The sequence below is a fragment of the Phasianus colchicus genome, chromosome 3 (genome assembly GCF_987193195.1).
Source record: "Phasianus colchicus chromosome 3, bPhaCol1.hap1.1, whole genome shotgun sequence".
NCBI classification, from domain to species: Eukaryota; Metazoa; Chordata; class Aves; order Galliformes; family Phasianidae; genus Phasianus; species Phasianus colchicus.
The window spans coordinates 77446695-77466294 of record NC_143438.1 but is presented as its reverse complement, the minus strand read 5'-3'; the positions used below and the strand labels follow the sequence as shown (position 1 = coordinate 77466294).

The window sequence follows — 19600 nt, the reverse complement described above, 5'->3', positions numbered from 1 at the left end:
GGGGCGGCCCCCGCCGAGCGGCTGCGGGCGGCCGGGGGGAGCGGGCGGCGCGGCCGCCGGGAGGAGGCGAAGGAGGAGCGGGGGGAACGCGGACGTCGCCCGCATGCGGCCGGGAGCTCCCTCCCCCCCGACTCGGGCCGGGCGCGGGGGGCAGCCCCGCGGAGCCGAGTAGCTCTGCGGCCCCGCCGACGGGGCGGGCTGGTTGCGGGGCCGCGCCGCGGAAGGTAGGGGAGGCGGCTCCGGACCCGCCGTGCTGCGACCTGAGCGCGTGTGGGCGGGGTGCGCCCCTGCGCCGGGATAAATAGCGGCTGGCGAAGCTGACAGCCCGGCCCGGGGCGCGCGGGTCCGGAGGCTGCGCTCGCGGTAGCGCCGGGGAAAAAAAAAGTTGGGGCTGTCGGTGACTCCGCTCGGAAGCCCCGCTCCCGCCCGCAGCCCGGACCGAGCTTTTTTTGTTTCTTTTCTTCGTTTTGATTTTCCCAGCCGGGGAAAGGGGAGGACCGGAGAGCCGCGCGGAGCTCGAGCCGCGCTTTCCCCCGCTCTCTCGGCGCAGCGCAGGGGCGATGCTGGAAGGCGCCGCGAGTTCGCAGCGCGCGTTCAGGGCAGCGGGAGGCGCGTGAGCTCCCGCAGCGGCCGCTGCCCCCTCCGCCCGCCCCGCGCGCCGCCGCCGGAGGAGGCTGCCCGCCCGCCCCAGCGGCCCAGGATGCGGTTTCGCCTCTTCTCCTTTGCCTTGATCGTCCTGAACTGTATGGATTACGGCCACTGCCAAGCCGGCCGCTGGAGACGCGGCAAGAGAGGTGAGTGAGGAGGAGCCGCGGGGGCCGCCGTGCCCGCCCCCTGCCCGAGGCAGGTGAGCCGACCCCGGGCCGGCAGCTCCGCCGACCGCGAGTACCGAGTCCTGCGGCCGCCCCCCGGTGCCGCCGCGCGGCTCCGCAGCAGTTCGCAGCGAGCGGGGTCGCGGGGCGCGCTCTTCGGGCTGAACGCTGGGGCTGCCCTCCGTCCGCCCTGCGGTCTGGTGCCGGCACGGCGGAGCCTCGGGCAGTGGTTTGCAGAGGTTTGGCTTTGTTGAGTGGTGAAGTTGTGCTCGAAGCGCGCAGAGCCCTTTGAGAGACGGGGAGAAGCGGTGCGTTGGGATCGGGTCTGTTTTGCTGAGATGCTGCTGCGGGGATTGCGGAGTTGGGAGCGGAGCGGTGTGTCTGTACAGCACCCGTGTGGCCGCAGCGGTTACTGCAGCTCTTCTCAGCTGTCAGCCGCCTGCGGGCTGCTTCCCTCTTTGCTTCCCTCTTTCTTTCTTTCTTTCTTTCTTTTTTTCATTTCTTTCTTTTATTTTTTATTTTTATTTTCTGTAGGAAGAATCAGTGTAAATGTTTCTATTCTCCACATGTTCTCAATCGCATTGCCGTTCGTTTCCCCATTCTTTTCACAGCCGTTCCCCCCATTCCCGAAGCTAACGGTAGATCAGGTGGCTCCGGCACTGAGACAGACATTGGGATTTCAGGACAAATTGCACCGAAGGGTTATTTGAGAGGGGAGGGAGCGAGCATCTACAACGTAAAGCCGGTACAGATAGCAGCGAAACCTGCAGAAGGAGAAGAGCTTGTGCTTCCCTGCAGCCCAGAGTAGGCACAAATAAAACTGTACAGCAGTTTAGTTTTGATGGTTCTTCAACAGATGGTTTCCAGAATTTAACTTCAGTGTGTGGCTAAAACGATAGCAGTCCTTGAAAGTGACCAGCCTATCTGTGCTAACAAAGGGGATACTGTGTCTTTAATTAAATGTGGAACTACTTAGAGTGCTGACGAGACAGCGGAGGGTGATAGCGGTATTTATGCTTTACAACAGAGCTTAAGGGCTGCATTGTAGGAGCGCGAAATGAATAGGCATGGAGCTCGAGTGCTGTGAATTGTCCTCTCACCAAAACCTAAGCTGGTTTTAATTGATCTTATGTTCGACGATTGATCTCAGAGCGATTGTTGGGCGTGCTGAACAATTGGCTTTTCCTAGGAGATTGATTTAAATTAGTTTTTAGTTTAGTTATTGGATAAATAAGGTCGGTATTGACAGTTGGCTTACTGGCACTGTTTTGTGCCATCACCTAAGGGTTCTGTTTGTGCTTCGAAGAATGCAGCCTTTTCCAGTTAATAAGGCTGAAGAAGTAAGCACAGCCAGTTTTGAGCACTGAAAGCAAAAGCTAAGAATGCATTCAATACTATAATAGACGCTTGCCATGACACATGCAGTCTGAAGTAATGCTTTCATACAGGATTCAAAATTCCAATAATTTCACAATTTTTCCATATCCCATCTGCAAATAATCAGGCATTCACTGTGGGGTACTGGCTTAATGTTTCTTTGGCATTCTATTTTGTCTGTTACATGATCTCAGATGCTCCATAATATCATTTTCTTAATGAAATGAAAATTTTGGCATCGATTCAGTCTCCTGTGTGGTAGAAATCAATTGCATTCAGTCTGGAATCAGGGCAAAAATCATGTGTAGCTGACTTTTTTTTTTTTTTTTTTTTTCTAAAAAGCAGCTGAATTGTGTATAGTGAATGTAAAATATATGTATATGGCTGCATATCTCTGTGTGTGTTTGTAACTACTGTGGGATACTCCAGTAAACAAGAATTTAGTTAATTCTAGTAGACGTTTCCAGACTCCTGTATTCCCCTTCCTTCAACCCTTTCTCATACCAAGGAATCATGCAGCACTGCAGTAGAAGTGGAATGAAGTACTAATGCTTAGAATGTGGCTCCTTTCTGGCATTGGTTTCTGCTCTATTAGTGAGTGCCTCTGCTTTAAAAGTTGTGCTTTATATGTATCACAGTCAGCAGATGCTGTGAATGCCACTGCTCCTCTTAGTTACTCTGGCAGCTCATTAGAATTCTACTCTGCCTGGTTCAAACAGACCAGAGCCCTTACTTCTCTGGAAACACTCTAGCACCTCCTCACCTTAGAAGTTTTGAGCCTAGGAAGGTAGATATGGTGATTTGCCTTTCTAACAGAATCTGTTCTAAAATGTATTGAAGGGTATGTAGCTTAAAGGTCAGTAGTCCAACCTCATAGCTAGCTGATTTAATATCGAGATACCTCCTCTCCCTTTTTCATTTAGTTGTATAATTTGATTTTTAACTTCTTTAGAATGCCTTCTACTTGTTCATTTCAATCTTGGATTTCTTTCTCTATATCACTCAGCATAAAGTGAGTGACTCCATGTCTTAGGACTTCACTGAACATGTGATGTGTGTGAGAGACCAATCATTTTTTCCTTCTCTTTGAGAAGTGAGGAGAACAACTTTCCTGAACTTCAGATTCAAATGGTGGTATGTAGAAATGAAGACTGTTACCAAGCTTACCAGGAGGAGTGATGGTATTCTGCAAAAGCATTGACGGAGAAGAGTTTGGTTTCTCTGGAAATGACTGCCAAAAAAATTAGTTGCTGAAGTCAGTGTGATAGCAAAGATTGCATGGATGGGAAGACTTTTCTGTAGTAAGAGAGACTAAGTGGAGTTGATGAGACTACTGCATGGTGAAGAGATGCAGATGGGACACATTTGCATGAAGAAACTGGAGTTTCTCTACATCCAGAACTCCAGGAAAAGCAGTGTAGAAAACTTGTCTTTCTATTCAGTTTATGAGACTTCATATTCAAGGAGTGTGATAAAGGCTACTGTATGTGCTCATCTGCCAAATGTTCTCATTCTGTATTGGATAAAGGCTGTGTCACTGCAAGTGCATGAACGGTGAGCAACAATAGAGATGGCAAAATATCTGCAGGTAGAAATAGGAGGAGGGCCTGGGAATGGAAAGTTCCCTGTGTCCAAGTGGCTCAGTAGAGCTCTGAGTGTTTGTAGGAGTGTATGCATATATGAAGGAATGTAGGCACAGAATCACAGAATGGCCAGAGTTGAAGGGGACCTCAAGGATCATGAATCTCCAACTCCCCTGCCACATGCGGGGCCACCAACCTGCACATTTAATACTAGACCAGGCTGCCCAGGGCCCCATCCAACCTGGCATTGAACATCTCTAGAGATGGGGCATCCACAACCTCTCTGGGCAGCCTGTTCCAGAGTCACCGGAATCTGATTGAATCTGCTTAAATATGTATCACCTTATGCAAGATGGAGATCTTGACCACACATCAGTTATTAATTTACATGGATTTACAGCTAGAGGAAAACTTACTGAGATATAGGGGTTTGGGAATTAGCTTTGTTAATTATGTAATTACCTGAGAAGGGGATAATATCAGAGCTTTCTCATTTGTATGTGTGGTCAGGCTATGGGAAAGATTGAGCACACAATTATTAGGGAAAAGGAATTAAGGAGAAATGCACCAATTAAGGCATATACCACATCTGCTTTGCAAGAACTGTAGCAACTCCAAAGAGCAGTAACTGCCTTAAACAACAACAGCAGTCATACAGACAGAACAGGGAACACCTTTTGCTTGTCCGTCAGTATCCCGGCTTTTTGTCTGTTCTTACTTCTCTTTGAACTTGAAACATGTGTTGCATTTGGAGGACTGTGAACTTTTTGCTGGTGGGTTAAAGCTTAAAATCCTTCCAGGAAGCTGTACTTTGAACTCTGTGTTTTCCTCAGGTGTTACATAAGTGCTTGTAACAATTTGTAAAAGACATGTTAACACTTGCTGGAGTTATTCCCCAGGTACTTGTGATCAGTAGTAAAGCTCTGGAGGGTCGCTTCTGTTCCTCAACCCTTTACTACTTGGAGTAGTTAGTTATAAAACACTGTGTGTATACACATCCTATTACACCAGCAATAATATCCTAACAATGAATCTGCTGAAAAGTCAAACTTAAAAAAAAAAAAAAAAAAAAATTGGCTACTTATACCCTATTGTCTGGTAAGTCTAAGGAAGCTTCTTACACTAACATGTCAGCAGAAACCAAAACTTGTATGAATGAAGGAATAATGAGCTAGCTAATGGCACAGTGTTGCTGAGAATAATCAGTGCTCAAGTGGATTGTGAAGGTTTGTGAAGGGGTGCTCAAAATGCAAAGAGTTGTTCAGTTTGAAAACGAGCTCTGAAGTCCAGGAGCTTGATTCAGTTGCCTGATGTAGGTTTCTAGTACTGCTTGTGATATTTAAGCCACCCTTTTGGGCCTGGCAGGTTTGGTGGGGATGTACATGACCTTCTGGAGCAACAGTTGGAGGATTCCCATAGAGCAGGTCACATGCATCTGACACCCTGAGATGTTTTTATGGTGGAAGATGAAAATGGAGAGCATGTCATAGAATCATAGAGTCATAGAATCATAGAATCACAAGGTTGGAAACAACCTATAAGATCATCTAGTCCAACTGTCTTCACACTGCCACTGCTACCACAAGCTACCAAACCAGATCTCGCAGCTCCTCATCCAAACGCCTCTTGAACACTGCCAGGGACGGCGACTCCACCACCTCCCTGGGCAGCCATTCCAGTGCCTGACCACTCTCTGAGAGAAGAAGTTCTTCCTTAAGTCTAACCTAAACCTCCTCTGGTACAACTTGCAGCCATTTCCCCGGGTCCTGTTCATTGCCTGGGAGAAGAGGCCAAACCCCTCTTCACCACAACCTCCCTTCAGGAAGTTGTAGAGTGCAATGAGGTCTCCCCTGAGCCTCCTCTTCTCCAAACTAAACAATCCCAGCTCTCTCAGCCGCTCCTCATAGGACTTGTGCTCCAGACCCCTCACCAGTTTTGTTGCCCTTCTCTGGACACGCTCCAGGCCTCAATGTCTTTCCTGTAGTGAGGGGCCCAAAACTGAACACAGTACTCAAGGTGCAGCCTCACCAGTGCTGAGTACAGGGGGATGATCGCCTCCCTGCTCCTGCTGGCCCTCTTGGCCACCTGGGCACGCTGTCGGCTCATGTTCAGCTGAGCATCAACCAACACCCCCAGGTCCCTTTCCTCTTCACCATCATCCAGCCACTTGTCCCCAAGCCTATAGCGCTGCATGGGGTTGTTGCGGCCAAAGTGCAGGACCTGGCACTTGGCCTTGTTGAACCTCATCCCATTCACTTCAGCCCAGCTATTCAGCTTATCTAAGACCCTCTGAAGGGCCTCCCTACCCTCAGGCAGATCCACACCACCTCCCATCTTGGTGTCATCTGCAAACTTACTGAGGGTACACTCAATCCCCTCGTCTAGGTCATCAATAAAAATATTAAACAAGATGGGCCCCAGTACCAAACCTTGGGGGACACCACTTGAAACAGGTCACCAGCTGGACTTAACTCCATTAACCACTACCTGTTGGGCTCGGCCCTCCAGCCAGTTTCTTACCCAAAGGAGCATGTACCTGTCCAAGTCACGGGCAGCCAGTTTCCCCAGAAGAAGCCTGTGAGAGGCCAGGTCAAAGGCTTTGCTGAAGTCTAGGTAGACTACATCAACAGTCTTTTCCTCATCTACCAGTCTGGTCACCCAGTCATAGAAGGAGTTGAGGTTGGTCAAGCACTACCTGCCTTTCATGAACCCGTGCTGGCTGTGCCTGATCCCCTGGACACCACGCACATGCCGTGTGATATCACCCAAGATGATTCGTTCCATTACTTTCCCTGGTACCGAGGTCAGGCTGACAGGCCTATAGTTCCCCGGATCCTCCTTACAGCCCTTCTTGAAGATGGGAGTCACATCAGCAAGCCTCCAATCCTCTGGGACCTCTCCAGTTAACCAGGAGCACTGTCCCAGCACATGCTGTATGTACACATGCTTCCTATTCCTGTTTGCATCCGTTAGCTTCCATTAGTGGTCACTTGGGATGAGTATACTAAGCTAGATTAGTATTTGGTCAGGCATAGTATCTCTGTCCTTTTACTTAAATATGTTAAAACCTGTAGGTAGATTTGCAGAATACTTTCAGTGTGATGAAGGGTATATCTGTCTGCTTTTTGACTTATTTGAATGCTTTCCAATGTTTGGGAATATGTTTTCCAAGGCTTAGCTGAAATCTGTTGCTCGAGCAGGTTAAAATGCATGGCAAATAATCAAAAGTGAGGGTGCTTCTAAGAGCCTGACTATCCCACAGAGGTCTGCTCTTCATTTCTTATGTAGCTATTTTTAATAATAATAATAATAAAACAACAGCTATTGATATATATATATATATATTTTTGATGGATTAGGGAGTGCTGTCAAGTCAAACATGCAGATCGTCATATGTTGCAAATTTTTCTCAGTGGAATGTACATCAAACTCAAAAACTTATAGCTGAGTTGCAATACCCCTTTCCAAAATGCGTCCTTGATTATAAATTGTAGGAATGGGATTTACTTGACTGCACAAATTATCTTCAACATGAATATCATATATTTCTTTTAAAATTGATGGAACTGTGGTTGGTGTGGTCCATGGAGCTGTTGGTACAAGTTAATCCATCCTGTTGTAGAAGCCTCCCTTTGTCTGGGCTCCAAAAATATTAACAAACTCAATAAATGTTAAATAAGATTACTTACTTGCCTCTGAGTATAGTGTATCTGAAGTATAGTTCAGATATCTACATCTTTGTTGTTGGTGTCTGAAACAAGCTGAAAGCAATGGCAAATGAGAAGGAAACCCCCACATCCAGCTTTCTTATGTTTTCTACACAAATTATGTTGGTGTAGCTCTTTTACAGTAACAGATATAATCTCTGGAAAGCTGTGCTTTCTTTTTTTATTAGAGAGGTTTGATAAACATGAGGCTTGTTTAGTTTTTGACATTTTTAATATATGTGTGTTGCTCTGAAAGTAGTACCTCCTATTCATTTTCATGGAAACTACAACAGTTGCAAAGAGCACAATAATGGTATTTGATAGAACAAATTCTCATCTACAAAGCACTATTTTTCAACTATTTTTCACCATCATTAGCAGATGAACCAATCTAGACTCTCTTCATTTTATGGTCCGACAGTTGTGCATGGCCATTTGGAATATGGCTTGTCTTTCACATTGCTGTTGCCACTGTTGAAACTCACTGTCCACTGCTTCACTGTGCTTACATCCACTGTTTGGTCTTGGTAAACATTTGGCAAGTACCAGTGTATGCCAGTGGGTGTCATTTTTTATGCATGGAGGAATTCAGTTCTACCCTTTTGCTACATAAGCACTTCCATGTCAGATGCCATTTTGTCAGACTGCCCCTCTACTGCCACTCTTCACACGACAACAACATGTAACAGAATACTATTGGGAAGATTCAGCCTCTGGTGCCGTACTACCAACATAATAAAATAGGAGGCATTACTTTTGGAGCAGCCCTCGTATGATACTAAATTAAATCACTTTTTTTTTTTTTTTTTTTTTTTTCCCCTCAAGCATTCTTTTTCTTTTCACTGCAAAGATTTGTTTGGGCACAGTTTGAGAACCTTCTGGTATTTGTCTAGACTCCAAGTGTTTGCTAATCCTTTTCTTAGTGAAAAGCATGACTTCATACATGTTGGCTATTGATAGTGCAAAAATGTAACAGCTTGATCCTTTCATCACAGGCTGCTTTAGACGCTAGAAGTAGGTACTGCAATAATGTGTATACTCATTGTCTGTGCAGTGCTTGTTTAGTAGATGCAATACCTTGAGAAGTATTATTTGGGTGCTGCAAGGTCACCTTATGCATGCAAAATAAATCTACTGCTTTTTGAGTAGTATTGTTGGCTTTATAGCCTGTTAAATCTATGAATTTTGTTTTAGAGTGTGGAAAGGATTTGCAACAGCTCTTTGATACCTGGATCCTGACTAATCCATCTCACTAAGCGAAGTATCAGGTGAATCCTGCTCCTGAGGGCCACTGGGCAGGTGTAGAGTTTGGGTTGTGCATCTGCTTTTGTCTACACAATGGCTTTGTTCAGCCAACTCCATACATTAAAGCCATTTGTTGACTAGGGTTTATTTATATCTCTTGAACTTCATATATCTGTGGGCAACAGGTCAGCTTGCCTGAACTGAGAATCAAGTGATGGAGCTGTGTTTCTCTAAATCTGATCCAGCTGTCACTTGGTTTACCATGAGGTGAACAGTTCTGTTCATTTTCACCAATACTTTTGTAAAACAATGAGGAGAAATGAAGTTGAAACAGTTTGAGGAATTGGCTCCCAAAAAGGCACTGTAGTGTAGCAGTGTGTCAAGCACAGAAGAGGTGAGAATTGAGAGTCTGATTGACAGGCACTTGGATTAATGGTATCTTTCCAGTATAGTTTCCATATGGAGATAGAGAAGGGGGAATTACAACAAACTGGTGTTTGTAGATATTTTATGCCAAAAGCTTAGTTGATGTGAAGGTCAGTGTTCTGTCTATGGAGTAGAAGCAACCACTGTAGGTCATTACAAGTGCTTCTTTCTGCAGATTTCGTCATCCTGTGAGACTGCAAGGGTTTGAGACATTGTGTGCTTATATTTGGCTCGTTCCAGCACTTTGGTTTCAGAACCAAGCACATCTCTGAGCTTTGTATTGTCCAGTAGTGTTCCGTGGAGCAGGCACATTTTGTGAATGTGCACACCTTGTCCTGATGTCAGTACTGAAGTGCTCCCGAATGCAGGACTAAAATTAGTTTATGTAGCTTTGCATTAATCTCACTTCATTGTGGTGCAATTGTTTGTTTTTTGCCATTTCAAGTTTCTTTTTGGATGGTGGCTTGGAAATATGTTGATGATTACATTTCTTGATCTTTCCTCTTGAAGTGTAAAAGCTGTAAGGTGCGAAAGAACATAAGGGAATAAAATGTTAATATGAGGCAAACAGGTCTTTTTCTTTCTTTCTTTTTTTTTAAAGTTATCTTAAGTACCTTGATTATGTGATAGTAAAGGAATGGGAGGCTTTTAAGATCCTCTCAGTTAAGGTGTGGTGAACGGTGTAAAAAAAATAAACAAAAAAAAAAACCACTTCATGATTTGTTTCCCTATAATAGGAGAAGCTTGTGTTATATCCTTTTGTAACATGTAGTTTGGCATTCAGTAATTAATTAATCATGGCCTCCAGTAATTAATCAGTAATAATCAGTAAACAGTAGAGCCAAGTGTTCTGTGTATCTGTGAGATTTTGTCCTCTTATAAGTGAATGGAATTTATGCTATTTACTTTGACTTTTTTGTTTGTTTTTATGGGATGGCATTTGAGTGGCTTTAGTGAGGAAAGTGTAATTAATTACAACCAGTATTTAGAACAGGCGTGCAATTCTGTAATTACTTTTCAGAACAAACACTCATAATTGCATTATGACCACTGTTTGATGAGGGTACCAGCAAATATGTGTGGTTCATATAGATTCAAAATGTTGTGCAAGTCTTTCTAGTGAGATTTACTGTTAGTAAATAGTAACTTTTTGCTCTCTAGGATTTTTAAAATGTAAATCTAGAAGTAATCCAGAGCCTACTAGAGTAGGTTCTATAGGTTAATAATCCCTATAGGTTTAGGGATTATGAGTCTCAAATTCACCTTGCAGAAACTTTTGTCTGGTTTTTTTTTTGGGGGGGGGGGATTTTTTTGGGTGAATCATCAAGATTTTCTTCATCTTGATGAAAAACAGACACAAATGTGGAGGTAACAAGGCAGAGTGAGGGCTCTAAAAGATGAATGATGTTTGGGTTATCAGCAGTTGGGTATTGGCACAGAGAGGTTGCATGATCCAAGCAGACTGGATCCAGCAGTGAATCTGTGCTTATGTACTGGGTAAAACTTGTACACATTTACTCCACAAAGGGAAAACAGCTTTTGTGTGAGAGAATTGCAGTGGTGTAATAAAGAATAAACTTCCTGATGCGGGTAAGTTCTTTTTTTTTTTTTTTCCCAGAGTTGAAATGCTGGCTGAAATATGTTACAGGCAAATACATGTACTAATGTATGGTCTCTGCAGCCGTATGGTTGCCACCTTTGAAATACAAGAAAAAAAAAAAAAAGAAGCACCATCCACCCAACCCCAGACCGGCCACATCAGAGACGGCTGTAGTGCATGCACGCATCATCTGCACATGTATTGCAGCCCAGATAACAGCCGGTGTGTCCGCAATGGGATTTGCCAGGCAGGTTGGAAACCACAGAAGCAATGACTATGCTTGGCAAAGGTAGATATCACTGACTTGCTCAATTCTTTTTCCAGTTGCTGCAGATTTTTTGATTGCTGTGTTTTTATTATAAACTTGCTAACCTCCCTGTTGAATGAACTGGGAAGCCTGTAGCTAAGTGTCTATGAATGGTAACTAAAGATTAATAATCTTTTATGTTACCTGCAGTGAGTTAGCATTTAAGGATCCCAGCTGAGGTGGTGTCTGGTAATACTGACATTTCTTAGCTGACAGCCAAGGAAGAAACTGAATCAAAGTCACCAGAGCAAAGTCTGGCCTGGGTTTTCCTCCTCTAGCAGGAATGATCTTTGGCCTTTCATTACAGCTTGCTCAGACCTGCTTTATGTCCAGTTTTACACAGTGCATGCTAATAACATAATGGACATCAGCTCAGTTTTGACTTATCAAGAGGAACTGTAACTCAGCAGGAGGCTGTAATGCAGCCAAGGGGCCTTAGGTTGTGTTTACAACGCAACAAGACAGCAGCCCCCTGTTTTAGTTTGTTCCAAGCTATTGCCTATTATTGCAAAATGCCTACTTGAGGATGGCCTCTGACTTGAGATGCTTCCCCTTTTCAAGGGGTGGGAAACCAAACGATGTTTTGTAGGGTGTTTGTTTATTTACCTAGCCTCATGGAATTGCATATTTTAATACCTTCATCAGGAGCATTTGCAGGAGGTGGTTTCAACTCTATGTTTGGTCTTCTGTTCTTTCCAAAATCGTCAGTCTGATCTCCCCTGCTTGTAACCCTCTCTTGTCAGGAAAGCTGACCTGAGGAGGCATGCTGCCATTTGCAGATTTCCCATGCATAAAACTTTTGTTAACACATGTATGCATCAAAGCCAGTGGTAACAGAAAATAATTTCCTGCTTTATGTAAATGTGAAGCAGCATATTGGTGTGGGGGAAAAAATGACGTTATGGCAATATGGGAATTAATAATTAAAACATGCAATTGAAAAGGTGCTTCTAAACAGGTGCTTGGGATTCCAGCTGTGTTTTTCACAGCAGTAGTGAGATCTGTGGGACTGCAGTGACTTCACTGATGCTGAGATATCAGTGACCACAGAATTTTAAGTGCTCATCATAACTGTTTTATTCAGTCTCAGGTATTATTGGACGTCACTGGTGGCTCCCAGTGTTGAATGTTGGTGTCCCAGAATTGAATTTTAGGGAACATGGAGAAGAAGATGCTTGGGGTTCTCATCAGCGTATCTTGGGAAGGTGCCAGGAGAACAGAGCCAGGCTTCTTTCAGTGGTGCCAATGCCAGGACAGGAGGCATTGGGTGTGAACTAGGGCACAGGGGCTCCCTCTGAGGCTGTAGGTCTCTTCCTTGAGGATGTTCAGAAGCCGTCTGGCCATGGGCCTGGGTCCCCTGCTCAGGGTGTCCCTGCTGGAGCAGGGATGGGCCAGAGGGGAGCAGGAGCCCTGCCAGCCTCAGCTGTTCTGGAATTCTGGGAAAGGCAATTTGGTAACATCTCATATACCTAGCTTGTGCCTGCTTGGTTTTGGTAATCACCAGCTGTGGAGAGGAAACGTAGAGCACCCAGTCCCTTTAGGAATCTCTGAGGTTCGTGATCTAAATTATCTGCAGTAAATCCTTAGCTGTGTTGAGGGACTTAGTTTGGACTTAACACTGGTAAGGTTATTGAGCAGTGCAGAGGAGTTTCCTTGTGTTGAGTGGTGATACAGGAGTTCTGAGTTCAGTCATTTTTTCTTCAGCAAGACTCTCAGGCTTGCAGAAGTCATGAAATATCACCTGCTCCACCCCAACTTCCCTTCTTGTCCCTATGTAAAAAAAACAAAAAATACCAAAAACAAAACAAAACAAACAAACAAACAAAAAAACCCAATTAAACAAAGAAAACCAACTAATACTGTTGCACAGGGGAAATGAAATGTAGGAGGCAAAACCAAACAACATGAATAGATGAATTTATCTGGGTGATTTGGGCCGTTTCAAGTTATCAGGCAACCCAAAATTGGGTTCTCTATCATACCAACTTTATATCATAAGAGTTCTTTGCTCCTCAACATTTTTCTTTCTGAAGTTAACATTTTCCAAATACCAGAGGCTGGCTTGTGAATGAGGTGATTGAGATACTAGAACTAACTTTGGTCCCACTCGTTTTTATCTGCGGATGATGCCAGATGTATGACTCTGGTAGAGTGCATACAAATAAAGTGGTGCTTGTTGTGGTAAATACTACACTGTCATGCAGTAGTATTGTCAGATTATACAGGAAAGCCATATGTCAGGCATTTCTCTTAAATAAGAACTGTAGTATGCTTTTTCTAATGCTGTATTTGAAAACTCAAAACTTTTTCATTCCGTTTTGTTCTTTCCATCAGACTCCTGGAAAAAGTCCTGCTGCTTCCAAGTTCTAGTTTTTGTAACTTTAGCAGTGGCATAAATACATGTAGGGTTTTTCAGCTTTTGGAAGAGGGTTGAAATGTGACTCTATTAAACCTGAATCTGAAGACTGACTTGGTTCATATTGTTTTCTCTTAATAGCTTTCCAAGCAGCCGTTAAGTGAAACTACTGCATATTGAGCCGGGTGTAATATGAGGCTCATTGGGTAAAATAACATTAGTCTGTGCTACTTAAACACACTCTGAAAGGCTTAAGGAGGAGAGGAAGGAAAATATTTGAAGAGATCAACTGGGATGTGGTGGAATACAAGTAATGTCACCTGAGAAGGATTAGAATTCGCCAAAGCTTGACCTGAATGAAGACCTCCATTTAGGGCTTGTGTTCCTACCAGATGAGCTGCACTAGTTTTTCCATGCAGGGCTTTCTACCAGCAGTCATAGTGAAAGAGCCCAGTGATTTACTTGGCTTCTGTGTCTCAGTAGCAGTGGAGCTTTTTTTCTTCTTTAGTAAATAAAAAAAAAAATCCCAGTTTAACATTCTTTCTTATTAGCTGCAGCTGGCTTTTTCTAATTACCAAAGTCTTAAGAGAATGTAGCTGAGAAAAATGTTACTATTTTCCTCATTGGCAGCTCATTGTATGCACTGTAACTGATAGGCAGCTGCATATCCTATTCACATCCTTAGATGCAGAGACCTCAAAAATGTGTACTGACACCTCAGAATCCAGGAGAAGACTATGGAGGAGCTGATAGCAATGGCATTTTCTGTTGTGATTTTTTTTTTTTTTTTTTAATTTCATTATGAAGGGTTAACTAACCCAGCAGCCCCATACTCTTAACAACATGCCTGCTGTGATGGTCTCTTTGAAAACTACTTATTTTTAGATACCTAGTGCCTCTGAAGTAACAAGTAGCAGTGAGGTGGGCTAGGGCTAGAAGTAGGCAAAACAATTACTCCTGTGTCATGTCACTAGGTGGATGTTCACCCCTATGGGCTATTATAACCAGTCTTGGAGGTCTGAGAATTGCAATGGGGTTACGTGGGAAATCCTTTCATATGAAAGTCAACGTGATTTATGTTTGCTAGCACCATAGATGTTCAGAGGAACTATTTTACCTTATGCTTCTTGGTTTGGGCTTGGATATGACAGGTTGGGAGTACTTGTATGGAAAGGAATTTGTATTTACCAACAAGAGGTTCTTTACACCTTTCTTTGAAGTACTATTGACTGCTGCTGCACGGAGTAACACTTTTGCTCTGTGCATCAATTTCCATGTGAAATTTTTGTTACGGTTTCTCTTTTCACAGAATAGGAAGATCCATGCCAGTGGTATTTGGTTCTGGATTTCTGTGAGGTTCAGCTTAGTGTGCACCTTTCAGGGTTTGACTTTCCTGAAACACATCGTAAGTCACAGTTAAGCCTAGCAGAAAAGTAATGAAAAAAGGCACACAGTGAAAAGCAGCACTATAGAGGAATATGGCATGTCTCTCCAGAGGCTTGTATGGGAATGATTTAATGTCAGAACCAGTTAGTATTATCCTTCTCTCTCATGTATGTCTCACTGCTAACTTCTGAAACTTTGGCAAGCGCTATCCGTTTTGTTTAGCCACAAACATCGCTGACTTGTTTTTTCATCAGTGCTTCTTACTGTGGTAATTCATTTCTTGATTTTTGTCATTCATGCTTAGTTTGTAGCAGAAACTCTATATCTGCTCTCTCCATGAAGTAAACATATAAAGATCCCCATGATATTCTACTGTATGGAGTAATTTCTGTTTTGTTTACGTATTTTAGCCAAGGAGAAGCCTGATTAGCTGAATGTTTAATAGTGTTCAAATACGTCCTAGAGCATTTGCTGTTTGATGTTCCATTTTATAGCTTTACTTAAATGCTCTGCAGGGATTGTGGTTTAGTGGTGGGAGCATGAAATTTGAATCCAAGGTGCCTGTTTCTCTTACCAGCAGAGCTGGTCAGTATGTTTTAAACGTCAGATTCTTCTATCCCACCACCCCCATAATGCATTTTATCGTGTATGCAAAGAGTTTTTTTCCTTTTACCCCTTCCTCTCCTCCCCCTCTTGCCTTTTTTTTCCCTCCTTTTTTAAATATTGAAGATTCATTGCTTAAACAGGAATCGCAAGTGCCTCTGTTTCTCTGGTGCGTAGGGCAGTGTTTTATCACACTGCATTTTAAATTGTATCAGTGATTTGTGTGGCTGAGGGGTCCTAGAGTGTTAATCTCCAGGCATGTATACAGTTCTTACGAGGGATGATAAGCGCATAAATGAGTTTCCTGCCTCCTCAGGTTCACTGACGGAGCAAACATCTGCATGTAGAACATTGCATCCATGCCAGTGGTCTAAGAGATTTAGAAATGGTTTGTTCTGGCTGATGGGAAGTCTGTGTTCTCTGCAGATTTTTTCATGGCAAGATGTGTCTGAGAGACTTTAAATGCTTTTTTTTTTTTCCTGACATATTTTACTAATTTTCAGACACAAAGGATGGAGCTCTTCATATGCAAGTAGTTATTTGCAGTAGACTGATTAATTGCAGTGTGAAAGATTTATATATGCGTAGAGCCCAAGTATATCTTATTTCATACCTAAGAAAGATAATTACATGATAAAGACTTTGGAAATGATAGGAGACTTGGGGCACCTCAGACTTCAGCTTTTAAGTTGTTTCAAAGAGGTCTGCTTTGAGAGAACACCTTCCTGTTTTGGTTTTTATTATGGTAACTTACCTGAAAATGGAAGCATAACTTTAACACTTAAGGCATTTGCAAAATAACATAATGTAAATTTCTTACATTAAGAATGAAAAATGTATATGGCATGTTTATCTTTACCTCCTCAGGGCTGCGACTGTCTTCCCTTTAATTCTGAAGTCCCTTATTATTCACAATACAAACATCATCTATGGAATGTGAGCCAAGTAGCTTTTAGCTTTTTATGAACACGACTTGTCTGTTTTTAAGACTTTATTCACATTACCACAGAACTATCAAAAAAATTCAGTAGCTTCTTGCCAAAGAGTAAACTTAATTTCTGCCTGAAATGTCCAGAATGCTGAACATGCAGGGTGCACAGGTAAATCAAACACACTTTTTTTAATTGAGGAAATTCTATAGCCATGAAGTGGTGATCTTTCTAGGCTGCTGTGATATAAGTGGATATGAAAAACAGAAGCTGTTTTTTTTTTTTTTTTTTTTTCTGAATGTTATTCCTACTAGATGAGGAGATAAAACTGTACATATCTGAACAGCAAATGAGCTCTATCTGTTCTAGTTCAAGATCTCAAGGTCTGGTCCATCATTTTTGTTTGATGTCTCAAACTCTTATGCCTTCAGTTGACAATAGGGAGGATGACAGAAGATTTGGTGGATGTTTTGAATATGCTAAATTATTGCAAGCAGGATGTAAAGTACAGTGCAGTGGGGATTGAATTAAAGTGAGGTACTGCAGTGATCTGTATATTTGTGTAGTATGCAAACAGTGAGAGTTTGAGATATCTTTTTCCACATCTTACTAAAACTTGGATACATACATGTATGGTAACATCTGCATATTTGTAGAGTAATATCTTTCAAGTTTTGTGTTTCTCCACCACGTTTAGCAGCACTGTTTGTTTTTTTTTTCTTACCTTCTTCCTATTAAAATGGATTACTTTGCTATTTGTCCTCTCAGTTACATGCAGCTTTGACATAACTTTTCGTATTTATTTATCCATACCATGTGGACATCATGTGGAAAGCCATAATGCTGTGGGGAGCCAGACAAGGGCCGATCTCTGCTCAGGAGTTGGCTGGGTGTTGGTCAGCAGGTGGTGAGTAATTGCATTGTGGATGTATGTGTGTGAATATATATATGTATATTATTGTTCTCACCTTTTTCTTTCCATTTTCTTTTCTGTCTTAGTAAATAGCTTTTATTTCAACCCACAAGTTCTATTTTGTTTCCAGTTCTCTTCCTCTTCCTATCTCCTTCATCACTGGGGGTAAGAGAACAGCTGTGTGGTGCTGAGCTGCTGCCAGGTTAAATAACAACACTGTTAAATTAATAACACATCCTCCATTGACCTGAGTGGAATGAGAATATCACTGTTTGGTCAAAAGTGTTTTGTGAAGAGCCCTGGCTGGGAGCACACTTTTCATGGGTTTTAGTAAGACCGTGTTCCTTTGCTTATTTGCACAGTACTTTCTGTATCTTCTGTAGATTGTGATGAGGCCTTAGATATTTTAGAAGTAGCTGAGGTGAACTAGAATCTTAGAATCATAGAATGGCCTGGGTTGAAAAGGACCACAATCATCATCTAGTTTCAACCCCCTGCTATGTGCAGGGTCACCAACCAGCAGACCAGGCTGCCCAGAGCCACATCCAGCCTGGCCTTGAATGCCTCCAGGGATGGGGCATCCACAACCTCCTTGGGCAACCTGTTCCAGTCTGTTACCACCCTCTGCGTGAAAAACTTCCTCCTATTATCTAACCTAAACCTCCCCTGTCTCAGCTTAAAACCATTCCCCCTCATCCTATCACTATCCACCCTCGTAAACAGTCATTCCCCTTCCTGGTTATATGCTCATTTCCGATATTGGAAGGCCACAATGAGATCTTCCTGGAGCCTTCTTTTCTCCAAGCTAAACAACCCCAGTTCCCTCAACCTTTCTTCACAGGAGAGGTGCTCAGCCCTCTCATCATCTTAGTGGCCCTCCTCTGGACCCGCTCCAAAAGCTCCACGTCCTTCGTATACTGGGAGCCCCAGGCCTGAACACAGTACTGCAGATGGGGCCTCACAAGAGCTGAGTAGAGGGGACAGTCACCACAAAACAAGCTTCTTCCAGAAGAGGCAGGGTTGTTCCTAATAAAATAAATAGAAAAAAAAAAGAATAGGACTTCCTTCACATTTCTGATTTTTTATTTACTCAGCATAGTTTTAGCATGTGAAATATTATGGGCATGAATGTGATTTAGAAAAGCTTTTTTGTTAGCGTTGTTTCCAGTTTGGCAATAAATAAACTGTGCCCTGTCCAGCCTCTCAGTAGATAACTACTTCATATTTTATTAGAACAATTTGGCTCCTGACATGAACTATAGTCCCATTAATCCTGTAATATAGTGCATAGGATTGGAAAAACACAGGATGTAAACATGTTCTTCATTATGCACTTTAACACAAAACAGATATATAGAGCTCATTCTAGAACATGGTAGTCAGAGTGTACTAAGCAAATAGCAAATTGTTGACTAGACTCATCTGCTATTAGTTTATTTTGGGGTTAGGAGAAAAAGGCTTAAAAAATCTCAATCGTTTCACGTTACATCTTGATGCCTATCATATCTTGCTGGCCGTTGCTTAAATAGATAGGACCAGTGACTCTATTGCCTTCATTGAATCCAATATCAAGGCAACTTAAAGGTTTCAGTAAGTCTTACAAAAGAAAAAGACTCAGTAATGAGAATGGTTATGTTTGACAGTGATGTTGTATAATCATAAATAAAAATCTAGTCAATGGAGCAGTAAATCCAGGCTCTTTTTTCTGCTGCAAGCTTTTAATTTGGGACTTTGTTATCCTTCCCAAGTTTAATCTGAGAGTTCCTCAGATTGTTCAGAAGTAGGAAAGAATAAATTCCTTTCAATACTCTAGCATCTACTGTATAAGTCCAAGAGGTCATAATCACAGTGGTCTCAGTAGCATTATGTTGAGTGAATTTGTTGGTACTATTCAGTGGGAAAATGGACTGGAACAACCTCTACAAGTAAATGGTTACACAGATGTGCTTCAAGAGATACGGTCTTTTAAAATTGAGAATTGGATTAACAACCTGAGTTGCTGGTTTCTTAAAGATAGGTATTTAGTTGTGTAATTGTCTCTAAGACTGATGAATATCAATTGATGAGAAGTCAATGGTTGCGCTCCGGACTGGAATGTATACTGTAGTCTGTATATCTTAATCTCATCTATGAGAAGCATGCATGTGGAAAAGAAAGTTGAAGACCTTTGAATATAGTTATCATATTCTCATGCAAAGTTTGCCTCTATCAAAGTGGTAGGTTACTGCTTCAAATTGGTTAACAGCAAAATATTGATCAAATTAAATTCATACGTGATGTTTCAAGAATGTAATTGCAGAAATGGATCCACAATATACTTCCAAGTTTGATATTGCTTACTGAATGCTATATTTTT

General features: G+C 42.6%; 1 protein-coding gene across 2 annotated transcripts in view; it reads left to right on the top strand.

Annotated features, from left to right (window-relative positions):
- Nucleotides 1-385: 385 nt before the first annotated feature.
- RSPO2 (R-spondin 2) overlaps nt 386-19600 on the top strand; it is a 98569-nt gene continuing 79354 nt past the window's right edge. The window contains exon 1 of one of the 2 annotated variants that reach the window (XM_090137908.1): nt 386-794. In XM_090137908.1, coding sequence (XP_089994034.1) covers nt 701-794 — 94 coding nt within the window. In that variant the 5' untranslated portion in view covers nt 386-700. The remainder of the gene's footprint in view (nt 795-19600) is intronic. The other variant, XM_090137907.1, reaches the window with a different exon arrangement.